The 15,181-nt window shown below is 48.3% G+C and overlaps 1 protein-coding gene across 4 annotated transcripts; it reads left to right on the forward strand.

The window, feature by feature from the left end:
* The first annotated feature begins 90 nt into the window (after positions 1–90).
* LOC113140566 (choline transporter-like protein 2) lies at positions 91–13,382 on the forward strand. 4 transcript variants are annotated; one of them, XR_003296661.2, is made up of 23 exons: positions 91–258; positions 4,637–4,685; positions 4,770–4,843; positions 4,932–5,016; positions 5,334–5,418; positions 6,619–6,732; positions 6,814–6,874; positions 6,988–7,111; positions 7,188–7,271; positions 7,356–7,468; positions 7,998–8,129; positions 8,220–8,319; positions 8,418–8,510; positions 8,715–8,799; positions 8,933–9,195; positions 9,416–9,510; positions 9,613–9,716; positions 9,803–9,876; positions 9,960–10,030; positions 10,395–10,483; positions 10,605–10,689; positions 11,082–11,374; positions 12,787–13,382. XR_003296661.2 is itself a non-coding variant. In XM_026324456.2 (22 exons), the coding sequence occupies exons 1-22, from the start codon at positions 231–233 to the stop codon at positions 12,888–12,890; spliced, it is 2,112 nt and encodes a 703-aa protein (XP_026180241.1). In that variant the 5' UTR covers positions 92–230; the 3' UTR covers positions 12,891–13,382. The 4 variants fall into 4 exon arrangements, 2 of the variants coding, with proteins under 2 accessions (XP_026180241.1, XP_026180240.1); XR_003296660.2 differs by lacking the exon at positions 91–258 and adding an exon at positions 3,469–3,809; XM_026324456.2 differs by lacking the exon at positions 11,082–11,374 and having other exon boundaries at positions 92–258.
* The last annotated feature ends 1,799 nt before the right edge of the window (positions 13,383–15,181 follow it).

Genomic DNA, 15,181 nt, shown 5'->3' on the forward strand with positions numbered 1-15,181 from the left:
CCGCCTTCGCTCTGTGATTGGCTCAGCGCCCTGTCAATTCAGGGCGTCCTGCATGTGATTGGTCGGTGCTCTCCAGCGAAGCCGCCCCGTTAAACGCGGTGCCACGGTAAAGATTGCGGAGCGGACTTTACCCCGATAGTTCCCATGAACGGGATCCGAGCTCCGTAACTCCGTCCGGGCTGGAAATGCGCTGCAGCTTCGCTTCTGAGCGGATCTGAGTCTCCGTGATCATGGAGCTGGAGGAGAAAGCGAAATATGGTAAAGTGTCTGAACTTCAGTTTAGTTCTGGTGCAAACGCTTTGTCTCAGCTGCTGAACACACAGTTTGTGTTGCGTCGTGTTGTGAGTCTGTGCTTTAACAACAGGGAGGTTCCCAGGACGCACAGTGTCCCAGTTTGTGCTGGTCCAGCTGCTGCCACATTCCTCAGACTGGTATGGTATGGACTGCAGCTATGTATAGAGCCCGTGGTCTTCTGCAGCCCTGGGGCTCAGTTTGTTGTCTGTTTGCAGCTCTTTTATTTTCTTTCTGAGCAAAGTTCGTTTGTCCAGAGAAACCAGGCAGTAAGTAGTCCACACAGGGGACAGAGTCTGTTTACGGATCCTGCCCAGTTGTTGTGGGTCAGTAACATCCACCTTTGTGTGGAGCTGTGAGTACATGCAGCTCATGGGGCTTTAGCAGGATGTTGACGAGCAGAAACAATGGGAGCTTCATGATGAGGTGGTGTTTTCCTCCTCGACCCAGCCCACACCCTTTTCTCCTCCGCCTCCTCATGATGCTGTTTGAGTCACATTACCAGCCCGTCATGCAAGGCAGCGTCTTTCTGCTGCGGCTTGTCCGAGCTTTCCAAGGGTCCAGACTGTTCCACACAGTGACGGGGACCCTGGCTTCTTCCCATGGGAGGAGTTTCTGGAGACTTGGCTGCAAATTCACTTTAGCTCCTGTTTTCTCAGCCCTGATGTTCCCACAGTGTGAACAGACCAAACCAGATCTGGTCCACTTGCATGTGTGGTCCTAGATCTGAGGTGGCTCACATTTCAGTTCAATCTGTGCATGGTGGCAGTTTGGGAGCCTGATACATGCAGATCTGATGGACACACTGAGGCCTGGGATGTGGACCCAGCCCTCCAGACATCAGCCTCCAAAAACCTTTAGTGTAACAGAAACAGTAAGGCGCCACAGGGAGGGGGCGTTTCCAAGCGTTCTGCAGGATCCAGCGTCTCACATGCCGAAGTCATTTCGGGCTGAGATATATGAAGAAACCTCAATGACAGGATCTGAAGCAGCCGTGCCCGACTGTAATTATAAGCCACATTTAGGAGGGTGGTTTGAAACCTGATCCTCTTTCTTTTTTGCTAAAGCTTGCTCCAGCTACATGTATTTGTTTTGAGTTCCTCTGCTTCAGGTTTCACTGTCTGCTGTTAATAACCAGCTGGTTCCACTTACATGGGCTGGATCGGACCCTCACGGTTCTATTTCTGCCTGAATCCAAGGGCGTGCTCACACAGGGCTCTGAGGGAGTGGGTGGAAAAGGTCAGGGGGAGCGAGTTTGGGTGGAGGAAGAGAATCAAAGAGCAAAGAGCAGTGTGGATGTGGCAGCAGGACCATCCTGGCCCAGTTTGTGGATCTTGGCTGGTTCTTGTTCGTCTGTGAATGATTTGGTTTTTACTGGTTAAACTTCTGGGCCTGAGTCCTGTGAGACCTGAGGACGCCTCTGCTTCACCTCTGGCTTTGGTCTGACTGGTCAGAAGTTAAAAGGACTCGACCTGAGACTGAAGGCCTCATGCTGCATTCAAGTCGTGTCTGTAAAACTCCACCTCGGGCTCCTATCTGTAATGCTGATGATATGTCCCAAAATCAATGAACTGCTGGCTGCAGATGCAAATTAAATCCAGTATCATCTTATACGAAGGGTTCACCTTGGGCCAAACTGTCCACACGTCCGACTCCCCACCGAGCAGGGATTTATTCCACAGTCACCACTGTGCATGTGTGGGATACGTCTGTTTGCAGTGGACAGTCCTGCAGGGGCGGGTTTTGTTTCACTTTGTTCCAGCGGTGTGTGAGAAATCCCTGAGGTAAGGACGATGTTCCAGCAGGTCAGGAGGCCCCAGGAGAGGACTCGAGTTGAGACGCTGACATGAAGCTCAGATAAAGTTCCTGTTCCTTCGATAAAACACACAGGTCACTATTTACAAACTCAGGGCTTCACAGAGATGATGGCGCTCGGAGGAAAAACGCAGGATGATATAGGAAGAATAGAAACGGCGTGAGCGGCCGTGTCGACCTCATGGCTGTTCAAAGACGTCGGTGGGAAAGTGCAGGAAAGATACTGGGCGGCACCTACAAGTATCTAACATCAGCTCTGGCTTCACTGGTCACCAGTAAAGAGAGACCAGTACTGGGGAGATAAGGGACCAGTTTTAAGGGGCCAGCCGCCACAGATGTTTTCTAAAATATTCTCCTGTTCCAGCTGTTGTCAGAGAATTTCAACATTTTCCAAATAATCAGATATGGTCCAGTTGTAATTAGTGTAGTTAGTGCTGTAATAACCAGTTTGACAAACACCTGCACTTTTATCAAAAACCTGTTTCCTGTGTTGACACTGATCATCGGTGCTCACACACCACAGGCACATCAACCTGTTTCATTGTTTGTTTCGCAATTGAATCATTATTTGTCTGAATTTATCAATTTGCAATATTCCATGTTGGGATTAGAATATTTGGACCTGACACCAGGGAACACAAGCGAACGTGTTCTGGTTGTTTTGTCTCATAATATTCTGTAAGAAAAAACACATCTTGTGTTTGGTTTTTCCTCTGAGATTCATCCACTGCCCGTTCGGTGAAGGCTGGTCCGTCCGACCATCGGCTCAGGGGACCGGATGTGGAGGGAGGGGGCGGGAAACAACACAGGGAAAACTGAGGAATGTGGGCACAAAGGCACAAACTGTAGAGGAGGAAGAAACAGTAGTGAAGTTTGGTTTCACTTTCACTTGAGTTTCTGTGGAAACAGAGAAAAAAAAAACTGCTGTTGCTTCACTTCTTGAGTTTCAGTGAATTATTTTAAACACACACATTAACACTGTACGTGAGGGGGTTTTAACTCTGTACTGGAGGAGGTTCTGTCTGGAAACCACAGCAGAGCCAGGCCTCTTCATGTGCAGCAATAAAGTGAGAATGGAAAGTTTCAGTCATTGCACTGATGTTTCTGTGAAAAACATCTGTGGCATTTCTTCTCACTGTGGAGTCTTTGTAAAACAAACCAGACCGAGCCACAAACAGGACGGACATTTTATTTTATTATATTTTATTTTGCTGGTGCAGGCATGAGGAAACAGGTCTGAGGAGATTCCACCAATGGCAGCGTGTTCACGTCATGCAGGTGCAGCCAGAAACACCCTGCACACCTGAAAGTAATCAGGCTCGTCGCTGCAGGCAGATTTACTCTAAACACACGTCTCTGGGAATGTGCACCACGTTTCCTATACCGCAGCTCCTTCCTGAGTCCGCTCCTCTTCCCTCGCAGCTGGATTCACTTTCTGAGGTGTGACGAGCGGCGTGGGGCTGGGAGGAGACGAGAGATGCACGGGCTGGAAAGAGGCAGTTGTGATGGGGAAGTGTGACGAGGAGTGTTGCTGCTGCTTTTCAGAGACTGGTCTGACTGGTTTCTCCTCCACAATAGCTGAGTCCCTGAGACAGGGAGGACGAGTTGGTGAAGCACATAAAGAATTGTGGACTTCTCTTCACATTTTCACCCAGGAAGGACTTTCAAGATGCCTGAGGAAGGAGAATATTATGGGAAACATGGTAACTGCTGTGTTTGCTTTAGTTTTCTGTTGGTGTGACTTGTTGGGTTGAGTGAAAATCAGCCTGTGTGTCAGGAGGCGTGTAAACAGTCGGGAGTGAAACTAGAGAGCAGTATCAGTGTGTGAAGGGAATGGGTGTGTGTGTGTGTGTGTGTGTGTGTGTGTTTTTAGGGAACCTCTGAGTGCTGAGCAGTGTGGGAACAGGAGCTCCTGTCACAGTCTCTGCTAATATCACAGTGTTTCAGTTTAATTACTGAGCAGGTGAACTTTAACCCTGTTAAAAACAGCGCCTCAGTGTGCCAATCACAAGGTACAACGCCCAAGCTCAAACAGGAAGCGGTGACCTCCCTAAAAGCTCGTCTGGTAAATGCTCACTGCAGCATTACCCCACAGACCACATCCATAATTCATATGCAATAGACAAGATCCTACCGCTGTCAGGGTGAACAGCAGCAGGCTTCGTGTGCAGATTGAAGTTACTTGCACCTGTTTGTGTGCACAAGCTCTAAAATAATATCCAGGTGGATCTCACCATGTTCCTGGGCTCTGCTGGAAGGTGACCCCCCCATTTTCCAACCCAACAGTCCCAGTGAGCAGCAGAGAAACTGTGGAGCAGGAGGCGTTACCATTAAACCAGAATAAAGTCTAAATGAGATTAACAATAGTTGAAACATTTAAGAAGCAGCTCGGTGAAAATGTGCACACACAGTGCAGCAAACAGGAAAACACTCCAGCTCTAAGATCGTGTTTCCACTTAGGGACGTTTATGGGACGTCACATTTGTTGTTCCTGGTAATATCTCACTGAGTGATGTTTGCCTGTTCGTAGGTGAGCCGAGGAAGTTCGACCCGAGTTTCAAGGGTCCGATCCACAACAGGTGAGACAGATGTGATTTTCACCTGAGGCAGGATACCAGCATGAGGTTTGTGTCAGGCCTGAAAACTGTTGTCGTTGTGTTCAGGGGCTGCACGGACATCGTGTGTTGCATCCTCTTCGTTCTCGCCATCCTGGCTTACTTCGCCGTGGGAATACTCGGTAAGGAAACTTCCAGAAATCTCACTTCTGTCTGTGGCTCCCGTGAAACGGAAAACTTGTTGTGATCTCCATGTTTGTGTGACCCCAGCCTGGTCCCAGGGAGACCCCAGGAAGGTGATCTACCCCACGGACAGTCGAGGCCAGTTCTGTGGGCAGGCCGGGACCCCACAAGAGTGAGTCACTTTCCACATGTACTTTTTACACTTTCTGCTCGTGCATTCACCAAACACTGCCCAGTGTCTTTCCCTCACTCTCAGACTGAGGCCACTAAACATGTTCCCCTCATGGTTTTCTTCAAAAATCCTAGTTGCAGCCTTTTCCCTTTGCTGCCACATAAAGTCTTTGATTTGAATCCATCAGTGGGTAAAATATTGAATATCTACTTTTTAATGCAACGTATTTCTCCTCTGTCTCTTCTTATTAATGAATAATTCATTTGAGTGCAACCTGACACATCAGTCACTGAAATGCACTTTTCTCTCGTCATCAGGAAGAAGCCTCTGCTGTTCTACTTCAACATCATGAAGTGTGCCAGTCCCATGGTGCTGCTGGAGTTCCAGTGTCCGACCACACAGGTGTGAAACGCACTCAGCCCCCTTCGCTCTCTCTCTCTCCACACACACTTTCGTGACGTCCATTTGATCAGTCAGCTGCACCTTGTTTGCATGTAAAAGTAGTAAGAACCAGCCAGCAGATGAGGTCACCCCCCCTTGGTGAGGACAGAAAGCTGACGCTTTGGTCTTATCTCTGACTCATAGCTCAGCCTTGATAAACAAATTCGCCTTGTAGGCGGTAATGGTTTCTGTTGGTTTGCTGCCATTTCAAGTCTCTCGCTTCCTCCTATTTACAGTTGTGGCCTCTGTGCTCTGGCTCCCTGTCCACTAAAGAGTCCAGAGCCCCGTCAGTGAGCAGGCCCCATCTTGTACCTCATACTTTATGTTTGCAGGTCTCTTAGATCTGCCAGCCAAGCTCTGTCCATCTGAGCGGCTCCACGCCTGTTCGTTACTCTGCCTTTGGACGTTAAACCTGTTCCCTCCGTGTCTGTTCTGGGCCTTAATGCGCCTTTTTATCTGGTGGGCTGGGTCCACTCGTCGTTGCTGTGCCAGGTCTTTGTGTGTCTCTGTGAGGTCCTTTGTTCAGCTCTTGGGTCAGTGTGTGGTGTCTTTAAATGTTTAAGCCCTAACCTTTAGTGATCTGACAGGAGATGATTCATGTAACATAAAATCCTGTGTCTGTGCAGGTGGATCAGGCAGGAATTGGTAAATTCAAGTCTGATTTTGTGAAACCAAATGTTTCTGGACCAGCACCACGTGTAGTTTTTTTTTCCATTCAGTGGCTCCTCCTCCCATTCCTGTCTGCAATGCATTATGGGAGAATAAGTTCCATTTTTCTTTTTGTCTTAATTGGTGCAGAGCATTTCTGCCACCTACTGGACTGTGTGATTTAGGACTAGGTTCCCCTAAAGCAGGGGTCTCCAACTCCAGTCCTCTAGGGCCACTGTCCTGCTTGTTTTCCAACTGGCTCTGCCCTACCCACTGCTGATTACCTGGATCAGGTGTGTTCAGCCAATCAGAAGCTAGAAGAGCAGGGATAGTTGGAAAACAGACAGTGGCCCTGGAGGACTAGAGTTGGAGATCTTTCCATTTCTTCCCAACCTGCACCGCCTGAGTGTGTCATGTCCCAGCAGGAACAGATTCTTGGTGTTTCTGTTCATTCCTCAAAGTGAAACCCTTCCCTGCACATGACGGACCTGTGTCCTGCTGCTTCCTCCTCAGATTTGTGTGGAGAAGTGTCCCGACAGGTTCATGACGTTAATCAAAGCCCACAGCAACAAGAATGACTTTGACTACTACAAGAACTACTGTGATCAAAGTGTGACCAACAGCATGGTGAGTCTGAAGCCACGTTGTGTTTTACTTCTGTTGGTGTCCTGTTTCTCACACACCTGATGGTCTCGATTGGCGTTTCAGAGCGTACCGGACATCCTCAGGTTTCGGCTCTGTCCTGCCATGTTGACCCCCAGCACCCCCTGTGAGTTGGATCTTACCAGTCAAGTCTTCCTCCCACATAGACCCTGCAGACGTCTGGGTCATAACATTTGTGTGAAGCGTAGCAGCCTCTCTTTATTCTCGTCTTTCCTGCAGTTACTCGCAGGTGCTTCCCAGCCCTGGGACAGAAGGGGGGGGTGATCGTCGTGGGGAACAACTCGAAGTTCGACGACGGCAGCGGAACCATGAAAGACGCCAAAGATCTTGTGGCTGGAGTCAAGTGAGTAAAGTGAATGTGTTGGTGCTAGAGTGAACCTGCCGGCACTTCAGAGATTAACACGGGAATCTGTCCACAGGAACGCCACTGTGGCTATTGAGGCCCGGCAGACGATGATGAAGATCTTTGAGGACTACACACATTCCTGGTACTGGATCCTGATGTGAGTCACTGACCGACTTCGTGCTCCTGGTCCACTTTGATCCGGTTTGTGTGTGAACAGCAGCTGTTTTCTCTCTGTCTGCAGAGGGCTGGTTATTGCTACGCTCACCAGCCTGCTCTTCATCATCCTCCTGCGCTTCCTGGCAGGGATCATGGTCTGGGTCATGATCGCCCTGGTGATAGTGGTCATAGGATACGGTAAGAGCCGACACACCTGAGGCACCATTGTCTTTTTTTCTTTCTTCCTGAAAGCAGATTAAAGAACTCTGGTAGCTTTGATGGCAATTCTGAGGTCGGATCAGCAGCTGCTGATGCTTCGTCTACAGTGATGCTGCTGCACTTTTCTCTGTGCGGAGGCAGGTATTATTCAGACGTCATCCGACTCTAGTCTTCCCCCTAGTGGACGTGCGTTCAAACCCTCAGGGAGAAAACAGGTCCTCACAGGTGAATCTGGCAGAGACCAGGCCTCAGATACTTGCAGACTAAACCACGAGTTGACAGTGAAGACGAGTGTGAAGGCTCAGGCAGATTGTCTGAGGGTAAGAAATGACTCCGCAGGCTCCAGTCAGATCTCCAGAACCAAAGCGTCCGTCCCCTGAGCTGCTGGTTATCAAATCACACTCACTTTCTGACCCCAGTAATCCATCAGGGCCCCAGGTTCCAGCGTGACTCATACATTTTTGTAGCTGCTACCTTGCTGACCAGCACCGTGTTTTCCTTTGCGTAGGCATCTTCCACTGCTACATGGAGTATGCCGCCCTGAAGGAACAGCCCGGCGCTAACGTGACTCTGCAGCAGCTCGGCTTCCAGACGGACCTCGCGGTGTACCTGCAGATCCAACAGACGTGGCTGGCCTTCAGTCAGTGCACAACACGCACCGACAGGTTTTTAGCTCTGACATGATGCCAAGCGGTTCCTGACCTGTTCCCCTGCTGTTCTTCCTCTGCAGTGATTATCCTGGTCATCGTGGAGGTCATCATCATCCTGCTGCTCATCTTCCTCAGGAAGAGGCTTCTCATCGCCATCGCTCTCATCAAGGAGGCCAGCAGGTCAGACTGCACATCAGAGCATCAACCAGTCCACAGAAAATGTTCTGACTTACAAATGATTTCAGTGTCAGACTAATGGCGCCTTGTTGTTGTTTCAGGGCTATCGGACACGTGATGTGTTCCCTGTTCTACCCGCTCTTCACCTTCCTGCTCCTGGCCATCGTGATCGCCTACTGGGCCGTCACTGCTGTGTATCCTTTGGTTACAGGCTGTTGGTTTAAGGTGGGACTCTAGAAACCACAGGGACAGGAAGTCAATATTCAGCAAATAGAATAATGACAATTACACTCAAATAGAAGATAATTCATTAATAAGACACAATAATGTAAAGACTGTATTTGTGTTAGTCTTTCATGACATTCAGGAATAATTAGGTCCTTGACAGACGCGATCAGTTTCCTGTCCACGTCCAATGAGCCCATCTACAAAGTTTTCAATGACACGCCGTGTGAGTTCTCGAGGGAAGTTTGTAACCCTGGTGTAAGTTTCCTCTTTCTCACCGATGCAGGCAGCGTTTTTCTCCTGCGTCCTTCCCATGAAAGTAGAAAAAGTGTCGAACCCTTGATTTGACGTGTGTGTGTGTGTGTGTGTGTGTGTGTGTGTGTGTGTGTAGAACTACTCGACCAGTGCGATGAAGGCGCAGTGCCCCGACACCCAGTGCCTGTTTGCCTTTTACGGAGGAGAGACAGTTTACCACAAATACCTGATCGGCCTGCAGTTCTACAACGTCTTCCTCTTCTTCTGGTGTGCCAACTTCGTCACGGCTCTGGGACAGATGACCCTGGCCGGGGCCTTCGCCTCCTACTACTGGGCCTTTGTCAAACCAGATGACATGCCCGCCTTCCCGGTGTTTTCTGCCCTGGGGAGGTCTCTCAGGTGTGTGGAGCACAATCGGGTGCATCTGCATAATCTTCCTTGTGATGTTTGTTTTTTAGGATGGGTCCCATCGATCGTGCCGCTCAGTTATCAATAGGGAGACACCTGAGTAGTGTCTACATTACAGTACATTGGCCCAGGAGGCAGCTGTGTCAGTGGTGCATCCTCAGGTCACAGACACCAGGTGGCAGCACCACTATGTGTTTGCTTCTCGTTGCAGGTATCATACGGGAACTCTGGCGTTCGGCTCCCTCATCCTCTCCATCATCCAGATCATCAGGGTCCTCCTGGAGTACCTGGACCACAAGCTGAAAGGTTTGTACGCTGGCACCAGTCAGCATTTGATTCTCAGTCGTTACACCTGTCTCCAGTGTTGCTTCATGCTCGCTCACCTGTCGGTCACGCTGCCGTTCACAGTCGCCCAGAATAAGTTTGCAAAGTTCTTGCTGTGCTGTCTGAAGTGCTGCTTCTGGTGCCTGGAGAAGTTCATCAAGTTCCTCAACAGGAACGCCTACATCATGGTGAGCGTGGCCGATTCATGTCGCCTGTGTTTTTCTTCAGTGCTGAAGTGTTTGAGTTGACTGTAATGAGCACATGTGGCCTCCAGGTGGCGATTTACGGTAAGAACTTCTGCACCTCTGCCAGAGACGCCTTCTTCCTGCTCATGAGGAACATGATCAGGTGCGTTAGACGTTTGAGGATTTGGGTTCAGTTTCACAGTCGGCCCCTGTTGCAGTAAATGACGTGGTTGTGTTTAAACCCAGGGTGGCTGTGTTGGACAAAGTCACAGATTTCCTCCTGTTCCTGGGCAAACTGCTCATCGTCGGGCTCGTGGGTGAGTTTATGAAGTGAACTGACTATTTATTTATTTATTGTCAACACATGAAACTAATGGTAAGATGTTGTGTAGTTATAGATACAATGGAAATGAATGGGGACACTAAAACATCTAGTGTGTAGACAAAAGAAAATCCACAGCTCGTCCATTAATAATTAATCATTTATTTGAAGGCAGCTTTCTGGGCACTCAAGGACACGTACAAATAAATATCAATACAAACAACATAAAACAGTAGAATATTAAACTGTACACTATAAGGTGATATAAACGCACTGTGTGTTAATGGACATTGGCTTTATCAATAAAAGTCATAGCTGCTCTCCAACACTGAAGGTCTGAGTGGTCTTTGCTTCCACAGGGGTCTTCGCCTTCTTCTTCTTCTCGGGGAGGGTGAAGGCCTTTGAGAACACGGCCCCCAACCTCCACTACTACTGGGTGCCCATCCTGGTGAGTGTGTTCAAGCAGCAGCAGCGTGCGTGTGTGTGCGTGTGTGTGTGTGCACGCACACCGCGCCCTGTTTCCCTGCTGTTTTTGCTTCTGGGTGAGTTATGATCCTTGTCCTCACCAGACGGTGGTGATCGGCTCGTACCTCATCGCCCACGGGTTCTTCAGTGTGTACTCCATGTGTGTGGACACTCTGTTCCTCTGTTTCTGTAAGTAGCTCCTCCATCGCTGTAACACTCACATGTTGGACTGAAGACGAGTCTTTAGGGCTCGAAGTGAAAGATTATCTATCTGAATCTAAACTTGGGTTTTCTGTGTTGGGCTGACACTAATTCTGGACCTGCATGAATCTTTCAGCTTATCGGTTTTGAATGTTTCACAATAACAGTCTGTGGCTGCTGCTTGGACTTAAGCTGTAACATGTGGGTGTCTTTGCTTCCTATTGACTTTCTTCCTTTCTTTGTTTTTTGTCTCTTCCTTTTTCTCACCTCATTCACCACCTGCCCTTTCCCCTCACACTGGTCCCGTAACACCTTTTCTTTGACCTTGATTTTTGTGTTCCTGTTCTGTACCATCCATTAACACACTCACACACAATAAGGTGAAGACCTGGAGCGCAATGACGGTTCAGCCGCTCGGCCTTATTACATGTCGCCCACCCTGCACGAGGTTCTGTGGAAGAACAAGGCCGACGGCGACGACCTGCGGCTGAAACGGCAGCAGACCGAGGAGGACCGCTCGCTGTAGACAGGATCTCTGTGGGCGCGTCTGAATGTGCACGTCCCAGGAGACGCTTTTTTTAAGCCACGGCCGTCAGGAGCTGCTGCTTTGCACTTAAACCCTTTATCTCTCCAGAACTGACTGAAGTACAACTGCAGGAGTCACTGCCTTAAGGTGGATTTTTAAAAGAAGGATCCAGTGTTGTGCTTCAATGCTGCAACACAAGGCAACATGGGAAATGAAGTATTATTTCAGCAATGACTGTGTTTTAGTTTGAGCTGAATTTTAGTCATTTGAGTTTCTTTTTTTTTTTTTTTTGACTAGAGTCTAGTTTTTGTCCTGAATGTTAAATTTGTAATTTGAGGCTCCAGCTCTTTGCTGTTCATAGTTACCGTGGTTACAGCTGTCGGCCATCTTTGCTGTGTACGGTTACCATGGTTACAACTGATGGTCAGATCTCATCAGTCGGTGCTGGACCAGCTCAGCCGGTAACGATCATCAGGTCTGAGACCTACAGGTTTTACAGTCCAGACTCCGTCGTAGCAGTTGATTTAGCAACATCCAGCGTGTTTCCTGCACGATCACTAGGATGAGGCGATGGCGTCTCGTTGGCGGTGATGTAATTGGTCCCAGTTGGTGCCAGCCGGGCCTCTTCCACATCCTGCTTACACTGTTTCAGTGTTTTCCTGAACGCGATGGAAAACCTGCTCCTGCCTGGACGTTACCTGGCAGCCTGACATTTATACATTTGGTTTTTGCCTTTTAACCGTTCGTCCACTGCCACACGACTACAGAAACTTGAAGCCGTACATGTGCCTCCTGTCGAGCCGCTGATAAACTTGTTGATCCGGATTGAAACGTGGATTCACTAGGGGGCAGAGTTGGGCTGAAATCAGTCAGTCGTCCTTGTAAACTTCCAAAAAACGAAGGCAGCAGGTGAAGCTGTTTAGCTGCAGTGGCCAAAACCTGGTACTGCGTCTTCACCATGTGACACGCACAAAATGTTTTTCCTGCAGAGAATCATGCGAGAAATTTGTCACGAACCAGAGTCTAGAAAATCTGTCAGAATCCAGAAGCATGAAGATCATGAACCACTGTGTATCTGGAAGGAACTGGGCGCCCAGTTGCCTTTTTACTTTTTAATGCTTCGTTGCTCACGTGCGGAGCCGCGTCTTGTAATCAAAGCGTTTATTTCTGAGGTCGTGCAGCCCGTCGCTCCTGAAATCAAGTGTATCAGCGGCTTTAAAGCAGTTTGGAGGGCACCTCCTTGTTTACAGCGTCTGCCGTCAGTGCCACTTTATGGTCGGTCAGGTTGGAGGTTTCTGCTGTTGAAGTTTGGGTTGTAGATGAAGGGCTGTGTGCCCACCAGTGCAGGTTTTGACAGACTGTTAAAGGCAGTGACTCTTTGAATAGATGCATGTTGATTTTTCTGGTCTGCTCATTAAAACTCTGCTGCTTCTTGTATGAAACTGGAAACTCATCATTTCTTCAGATTTACTAGAGTTAGAATATTAATATTGAAGTGAAACATATTTGGCTGCAGAAAGTAAAGACCGTGGTTCATTTCTCGCACTTCCTCTTTGCAGTGGAGGACCTTGAGAGGAACGACGGCAGCCCGGAGAGGCCGTACCTGATGCCCGAGAGCCTCCGCAAGATCCTCAACAAGAAGAACAAGACAACGGCTCAGTAGACAGACTGCGGGCCACGTGGACGGGTTGGTTCAGTGGGAACAGACACGAACATCACGCCGCCGTCACCAGGAGCCTTCAGGTGGCGTCCAGGTTCCTCTGTCACAGACCACTGTTGCTCCAGGATCGGACTCTCTGGTCTTGATTCACTTCAGGGTTTTTTCAGTGCAGTTGTCATCCAAACCATTTTTATCGGTGAAGCAGTTTTTTTTTTTTGAGCATGTTTTATTTTTCATATTCGAGCGTTACATGAAGGTAAACCCAAAGGTAGTCTGTTAATGTGAGGCTTTTAATGTGTAATCTCCTGTTTGAAGAAATATTTAACCTCATTGTTACCAAAGCCATTACACTGCCAGGCAGACAGGGGGCGCTGTTGCATAGAGCATGAGATGCTGAACATATAAAGACAAACAGCAGAATTTATACTCAGATGCTTATTCCACGTTTGTGAATTGAATTGATGATTTTCTGAAATAAAATAGTTTTGTATAGAACTGAGTGTGAACCCCCGCTTGATGATTATGCACCTATCAAAGTCCACTGCTGCACCGTGCACGCTGTGCGTCCTGTACCTTCGGGTCCAGTAGGACCTGGTGATTAATGGTAGAGACTCATTTTATCTTCAGCCCAGGTGGATTTCCAGTGTTCCAACTGATGTTGTGACTGAACCTTGAAAAAGCAGTCCGCTGTCAGGGCTGCACACGTTGCTCAGGTGGAGACGGCGTTTGCTTCATTTGCCTGCGTTTTGTCTGTGCACGTTCTGTTGAGCTCGTCTGTGGCTGCAGTGCTGGTTTTATGTAAGTGCCACCTGATGCCTGCAGGCTTAGATCACAATCGTCTCTCCTATCGGGACAATCGGTCTGTCACACACCTGTCATGTGCATCAGAGGCTCAGGGTTGTGACTCTGCCATAGATCAGCAGTGGGATCACAGGCGATGCGGTTTTCTGACAGAAAACTGGAAAAAGTCTCAAATTTTCCAGCTGAGGGAGCTGCATGAGCTCAGTGCCACACGTACGAGTCCGAAAAGCCTGAGAGCCGACACTGTGCCATAAGGATGAAACATACATGGAGACAGGTCTAATGATGTTCTTTTATTACTGGACTAGAGCTGGGTCCAGTTTGATCTGCTTGAGTCAGACCAGGGAAGCAGATGTTTAAGAGAAGAGTCTGAAAACATGGTCCAGGAATATCTGTTTGCCTGGGTACTGATCTGTCAGCACAAGTGTTTTCATTTCCAGCAGCCTGTTTACACAGAGCAACATTAGCTGTGATTTAAAGTTTCTGTCCCCACGATGACTCTCAGTCCAGTATCTATTTCCTGTTAACTCGGGTTTTGGTCTCCACCACCTTCCAAGGTCTGGCCCTTTACCTGCTAAATGCTCCACATAGTTCACCTGTTGGTCTGAGGGTTGGTATTTAAAAAAAAAAAAACCTTGCAGTGTCATTTTTTCCATTGTCAGTAGATCAGATCATCTTTAAACCCCAGTCTAGCATGAAAACCTGTCTAGTAGAATGTGGAAATCGCAACATCCGACGCTCAGACCACATCCAAACATGCAGAGCATGCTGTCACTGACATACTTCATGTTTCTGTGAAGTCATAAGTTTTTGAGTTATTTGTCACTGGTGCTGTGTTGATAAAAAAACTGTCTGTCTGCATTCCTGACCACTGCTTCAACCTCTGAGCGTCAGCCTTCCTCTGAAGCCTGTGGATTCCTCGATCCAGAAACCTGAACTCTGGTATGTGGTAGTTTTGCTTTGTGTTTCTGAAAAACTGATGACTGATTCTGAAAAAGAACTAAAGTTATCAGATAAATGTAGAGCACGAAAAAGTACAAGGTTTGACTCTGACATGTAGTGAAGTCCAAGGATGAAGTAGTACTACATGGAAATACTCAGGAAATACTCCATAAATGTATGGAGTCACTGTCCAGATTAACAGTGATCACACATGTATAGTCGACTCTTTGTTCCTTCAGAGACTATAAAGTGACGCTGGAGCTGGTTTTTGGAACCAGACGGGCCTCCCATTGTTGGTGAGGAAGAACCATGTGAGCCAGGTCAGCGGTGTGGCTCCCTGCTGGGTTTTTAATAGTTTTTGGACAACAATGGAGGTCTACGGCACAGACCCATAAGCTGAACCAGGTTCTGGATTCACACACATTCATTGGTGCTGTCGGTCTCTGGATGAGATCTGGACTCAGTGTCTGACTCTCCAATGTCAGGCAGTGAACATGGGGAAACCATAGCAGGTCATATTGTATTTCCTGTGTAGTGCGGGCCAACACTCG

The sequence above is a fragment of the Mastacembelus armatus genome, chromosome 8 (assembly GCF_900324485.2).
Source record: "Mastacembelus armatus chromosome 8, fMasArm1.2, whole genome shotgun sequence".
NCBI classification, from domain to species: domain Eukaryota; kingdom Metazoa; phylum Chordata; class Actinopteri; order Synbranchiformes; family Mastacembelidae; genus Mastacembelus; species Mastacembelus armatus.

Coding starts and splice junctions, on each gene's coding strand:
- LOC113140566 (XM_026324455.2), top strand. CDS start 3,776: ATGCCTGAGGAAGGAGAATATTATGGGAAACATG. Junction 7,272..7,355: donor TCCTGGTACTGGATCCTGAT/GTGAGTCACTGA, acceptor CTCTGTCTGCAG/AGGGCTGGTTATTGCTACGC. Junction 9,717..9,802: donor ACAGGAACGCCTACATCATG/GTGAGCGTGGCC, acceptor TGTGGCCTCCAG/GTGGCGATTTACGGTAAGAA.